Source organism: Monodelphis domestica, chromosome 2 (genome assembly GCF_027887165.1).
Source record: "Monodelphis domestica isolate mMonDom1 chromosome 2, mMonDom1.pri, whole genome shotgun sequence".
In the NCBI taxonomy this organism is placed as follows: Eukaryota; Metazoa; Chordata; class Mammalia; order Didelphimorphia; family Didelphidae; genus Monodelphis; species Monodelphis domestica.
The window spans coordinates 507412105-507418104 of record NC_077228.1 but is presented as its reverse complement, the minus strand read 5'-3'; the positions used below and the strand labels follow the sequence as shown (position 1 = coordinate 507418104).

The 6000-nt window shown below is 55.2% G+C and overlaps 1 protein-coding gene across 4 annotated transcripts in view; it reads left to right on the top strand.

Annotated features, from left to right (window-relative positions):
* The first annotated feature begins 984 nt into the window (after positions 1-984).
* Positions 985-6000, top strand: part of SEZ6 (seizure related 6 homolog) — an 85236-nt gene continuing 80220 nt past the window's right edge. For 2 of the 4 annotated variants that reach the window (XM_056819547.1, XM_056819546.1), the window contains exon 1: positions 1039-1287. In XM_056819547.1, coding sequence (XP_056675525.1) covers positions 1233-1287 — 55 coding nt within the window. In that variant the 5' untranslated portion in view covers positions 1039-1232. Of the gene's footprint in view, positions 1288-6000 lie in introns of all 4 variants that reach the window. The other 2 variants (XM_056819545.1, XM_056819544.1) reach the window with 2 other exon arrangements.

Sequence of the window (6000 nt, the reverse complement as noted above, 5' to 3'; positions counted from 1 at the left end):
ACTGTCTTCACAACAACCCTGTTAGATGAGCACTAAAAACATTATTTTTTACAGATGTGGAAACTGAGGCTTGGAGAACTACTGTAAAACAGAAGAAGTGATTCCCATTGCCCATGCAACTGTTACAAGGTAAGGACTTGGGTTGGAGATGCAGGATCTTGTCTCTAGCTGCCCAGGGCCTTAACCAGGTTGCTGCCTGCCAAGTGAAGAATGTGTCTCCTCAACACGGATGCCACTGGCTTTTAACTATAATATAAGGATAATTAAGCTTTTCTGTGAGCACAGTTTGCTGCTGATGCAGCTGCCTGGAGCCTTGGCATTTATTGAGCGCAAAGTAATAATTTATTGTCCTTTTGTAAGCTCAAAAGCCATCTTCATTATGGGCCAAGATGGGAGCTGCCACAAGGGCACTGATGCCCCTGCCAATTGCCTCTGCAAATGGAGGTACCTGACAAAAGCATCCTTCTTGCCCCAAAGCCCCAGAAAGGGTACATGGCTGCTCATCCTTCTCTCACATTATTGCATTATATTTAGACCTGGAAGGGACCTGGGAGATCTAAACCAAGAGGAGGAAACTGAGACCCAGAAAATTAAATGGCGCGCTTTGCAGTTACACCAGTTTTTAGTAGTAGAACTGTATGTATCTATCTGTTCTGAATTAGAAATTCAGGTGTCACTCACACACACACACACACACACACACACACACACACACACACACACACACACCCCTCAACCCCACTCCTCTATGCTACAGGACAACATAATGTCCTGGATAAGACAGTGGAAGGACATGCTTAGATAAGGAAGGGAATAAAATGTTCTTTCCACATTCGCGGAGTTTTCCTCTCCATTCAACGGTGTGAAGATGGTTGGAGACGGTGCTCCTAACCCCCAGTCTCAACACACACACACACACACACACACACACACACAATCCCCATCTTCGCTGGCTCTTTCACTCGCGCCTTTCCTCGTGTCATTACGGTAAGCTGTCGGCTCCCCCCCACACCCTCCCCAACACCATCACCACCTCTCCAGCGATCCCCAGCGCCGACGATAGGCGCTGGCCCTGGTGCTGATTCCGTCAGGCGCTGGAGGCAGCAGCAGTGGCGGCGGCAGCCCCGGCTCCTCTCTCCCTACAACCGGACCTGGGAGTCTCTTCTCCCTCACCCCATTTTGTCTGGAGCCCCGCCGTGGGCAAGGGGCAGTGGGAAGCAGAGGCCAGCACCATGCGCTCCCCTGGCATCATCTTCTTCCCCTCGTTCTTGGCGCTTCTGGCTCACGGTAAGCAAACCCAGGCGTCCGGAAGGCTCGTAGGGCTGGGAAGCGGGGAGCGGGCATCCTAGGCTAGGGCAGGCGAGAAACCAATAGGAGACTTTTCAAGCGTTGTTTCTCCCAGCGCGCTCCGAGGCTCGGGAAAGCGCCCCCCACCCCCATGGCTTCTCTTGTTAAGCCGCCAGCCTTAGAGTGGGGGATTGGGGAACTGAGGCGGGAAAGCGGCCGGCTGCCCTTCTGCCGCCTCCTCCCGGGCCAAGACCTCGCATTTAATCATTTCCATGAATCAGAGGAGATGGGTCTGCTGCAATTCGTCACGCCACCCTCCAACTCTCCACCCCACCAGCCACTCCACTCCCTACCTTTCCCCCTTTCCGACCGTAGAGACGGGGTATTGAGCCATGCTGGACTCAGAGGGATTCCAAGAGAGCCCACTGGTGAGCCAGGGTCTCCGTTCTCGAGCCAAGCTTCCTTGCCTTCTCCCCCTAAAGCTCTCGCGCCAAACTTCAGCTCCGACTTTCAGATCCCGTTCCGAACCCTCTCCAGTCCATACTGCGGAGGTGTATGTGTGTGTGTATATGCGGGCGGGTGGGGAGAAGCTCTAGAGGGGTCCCGGTGGCACGTCCTGCCTCCACCTCAGCTCGCTGCAATCCAGAAAAGGAACACATCAGTCTTCCAAGCCATCCCCCCCAATCCTTCATCTTCCTCCCATCTGCCCAGAAGCTCGGTCCAGAAGGGGGGGTGGGGGCAAGAATGTGTTCTGAAAGAAAGCTCTTGAGCAGGAAGACCAGGAAAGAGATTGAGAGTAAGGGATGGAGGAGAGTGGCGCCGAGCCTCCGACCCTCACTCCCTTCCCACCCTCTCCACCTCCACAACACCAGGGCTCCCAATCAAAGATCCGCCAAGAAGGATCCGGGACGAGTCCCAAGCGACTAAGGGAAATCTTGCCTCCGTAGAGTCCCTTCGTCTCTCTCTCTCTCTCTCTCTCTCTCTCTCTCTCACACACACACACACACACACACACACACACACACACACTCACCTCCTAGTGTCCCCTTCTCCCATCACGTCTACACCTCACGCCCCCTCCCTCCGCCCCTCCTGGTTCCGCTCTCCCGGGTCTGGGAGCAACCCGTGCTGCATACAAATGGGAGAAGTCTCCCTGTCTCCTAACCCTCTTTCTGCTCTTTTCCCGCCCGGCCAGAAGTCTTAGAAGGCAGAATCCAGGAAAGCAACATCCCTCTCCCTGTCACACACACACACACACACACACACACACACACACACACACACACACACACACACACCCCGCCACTGGAACCCAAACCTCTCTAAAGTTATCTTTCAGCTTGAGCTGGCATGGGTGGAAGGGAACAACTCCCCTGGCCAGCTGAGGAAAGAATTAAGAGGTTTTTCCGGAGACGAAGGGATGGGAAGAGTCGGCTTCATTTCTGCTTAATCTCTTAATCCACCTGCTAATCCTCCCCAGACCGCTTTCCCAACAGAGTCCACAGACACCTGAGTCTTCTCCCCTGCAACTCCGAGAGAGGGCGCGAGGGCCGGGGAACCCAAGGAGCAGCGTAGATGAAGGGGTCGGGGCCGCGAGGCCGCGGGGCCGAGGGGCGGGGGTAACCAGGGGTAGCGTTCTGTCAACACGGGCCGGCTTTTTGGAGATCGTGTCTTAGCACCATCCGTCACCCAACTGGCTGGGGAGAAGGAGAGAGAGCGTCTGACTGGGCCCTTCGGGGCACAAAGAATCAGGAGCTTTTTGTAGGGAGAAATTAGGGCGTACCCGGGAAAGCCCAGCCCTATTAGGCTGTGCTCATTACCCGGCAGCTTTGGCTCTTTGGGGGATGAGGGGGACTGGTAGAGCGTTTGGTGCGGGTTTGGTAGGACAGGGGAAGCGGTGGCAAAAGTGGGCAGCGGCCCAGGCTGGAGAGCCGAAAGCGCCGGGCTCCTCTGCTCCGTAGCCTCAGAGAAGGCGTGTCTTCGCAGGACCTCAGGCTCCAGCTGGCACGCATACACCTTGTCCGGGGTGGGCAAAACGCTCGTCCCTGCCTCCCAGCCCCTATGAGATGCCATATTGGGGCTGACTCCCCGCTATGACGCCTGTAACCTCAGTATCTTCTGCCAACACTGGCTTTTTTCTGCTAATAGGGACTACGATGGCCGATCTGCTGAGGAGACTGGGGCCCTGGACAGGACTGGGCGGGGAAGGAGGGACGCCTGCTTTGTCCCTCCACCAGACAACCACTGTAGGGCATCCCACCCACGCCCATTGGAGGGGGCCCAGGCGTCCTGATCCTCCCACCTCTGCCGGCCTCCAGCCCTCTGAAGCGCCACATTCTCCCAAGCTCTCTTTCTCGCACTGCTACCCCCTTCCCCTGGCAGCGGCTGAACGCCAGCAGTTCGTGTGCCAGTGTGCCTCTGTGTAATCTGTGCGCGTGTGTGTCTGCGTGTCCCTCCGAGCGCGAGCTCGTCTCCGTCCTGATCCGTTTGGGAACCTCCGCGATCTGAGTGGGTTGTGTGTGTGCGTCCATTTGTCCCGCTGCGTCGATGCGTCCTGTATTCCTCCCGAGACTCTTCCTGGAGTCGAGCCTTGGTCCATTCCTGCCCCTTTTCTTGTTTTTCAAAGACAGGCGAGAGTAACCGAGCCTCAATTCCCTCCATCCCAGCTGGACTTTCTGCTCCCTGGCACCTCCAGTGCCAGCTAGGCACAGTGGGTCCTCGAAAGCTGTTCGGGGAGGGAGCAGTGGAGAAAGGCCGGCTCTGAGCTGACGCCCAGGGAGGAAAGGAGCTCTGGGTCTCCAGGTCTACATTTCTAGTTAGGGCGCGGGGACGAGTAAAAGAAGAGTGCGGGGCCTCGGCGAGCCCTCGGTCAGTGCCAGGATGCTCGAGGAGGCTTTCTTTCTGGGTTAAGGACAGAAGGTTCTTATTAACTGGGAGTGCTTATTTTCCGGGGTTTGGCCAGCTTGGAGGCGTCCAAGGAAAGCTCGAAGTCAGCGCGCCAACCTCTCACATCCCTTCTCATTAGGCCTTTAAATAGCCGATCGGAGGATTCGGTCGTGCTGACTTTTGATTTTGGGTTAATGTGACTTTTGCTGAATCGTCTGTCCTACCCGTGGGCGGGGCCCGGACTGCTCCGATCCTAGCCTTGCCTAGACTTTCTGGGCTTCCACCTCATTCCCCTCCTTTCTTTTTCCTCCCGCCCCGGCGCGGGCCACTGGAGGTCAGACAGGACTGAATAAGAAATTAAACCCCACCGGAGCCTTCCCATTCGTCCCCGACTGTGTGATTGTACCCTGAGCCCCGTAAAGGCCAAAGGATTTAGGGCCCGAAAGGACCTTCAAGATCGTGGAGGACAACGCCTTCCTTTTACAGAAGGGGAAGTCGAGGCCCAGAGAGGAAAAGTTACTCTCCCGTGTTCGTTCAGCCGGGAAGTGCGAGTCACTTTTTGATTTGGGGAATGAAGGCTCCTACCCTGAAGTCTGTGAACTTGGTTTTTTACAAATATTTTGCTAGCTGTGTCTCCAGAGAGCTGGTTTCCTTTGTGAGCCTCTCTTTTATTTTCTGCATTTAAAAATAGGATTCTGAGAAGGGACCCACAGGCTTCGGCAGGCTGCCAAGGGGGCCTCGGACGCCAAAAAGGGCTGCGGATCCCGTTTAGAATTCAGCAGGGAGCACCTTGAGGGCAAGGGCATTTCCCTTTGGATGGCACCCCGGTATCCTGTCCCTAATAGGCGTTTCCTAAATGCTTTTTAATTGGAATTTGCTCAAAGGCGGAGCCGTACATCTCTAGTTCGGTTCTCCTGCGCCCCTTTGGGATCCTTCCCCCTGTTCCTGCGGGGAGAGCAAAAGGAGTACGAGTCACAGCCTGAGCCGGCAAAGCGGAAGCCCCGTGGGGGCCGGCTCCCTGGAAGCCAGGACGTGAGCTCCCCGGGGAGTCAAGGACGCAGTCCTCGAGTCCACCCTCCAGGCGCCGGGCCCTCAGCTTTTGGCTGGGGGGAAGCTCTGCAGGTGGGGCAGCGCCTGTACCCGGGCGCCTACTGCGTTGGTGTAATGATTTTTAATGAGCAATTACCTTTAGTCATTCTCCTAATTTCTGAATATCAATAAAGTTAATTAAACTCTGTGTGTGCGTTTGTGTTTCTTTTGTAAGCTAGTGAGGTAGCCGCACTAAGCTGACTGGGAATTCGCTGCGGGAGTTGGGGGCCAAGCTTGCTACCGCCTGTACCTTTCAGGGTGACCTTGGATAAGGAACTTCTCCCTCTTTGGCCCCCATTCTATGGATACCTCGGTACGTGTTGGGGGGGTCTGAGAGAGGGGAGAAACATTACACCCCACCGCCAGATCGTAAAATTGACAGCTGAAAAGAATTTTCGCGGTAATCTACAGTCCACACTCCTTCGTTTTTCAAAGCTGAGGAACTGGCCCAGAGAGGTTGAATGTTTGCTCAAGGGCACACAGCAAATAGCGGGAGTCGTGATTGGAATCCAAGTCCTCTGATTCTGAAGCCAGTGCTCTATTACAGCAGACCAGCGAATTACTCCAAATTAGAAAACCTGGAGTCTCTGAAATGAAGAGTGGAGAGAGTAGACATCAGGTCAAGGCCTGAAGCAAGAGGTACCTTCTTTAGATTGCAAGCTCCGAAGCCTTGGAGCTGCCTCACCCTTTCTCTCTTTGGGTAAGGTGCTGGAGAGGATTAAATGCTCTTGACTAAGC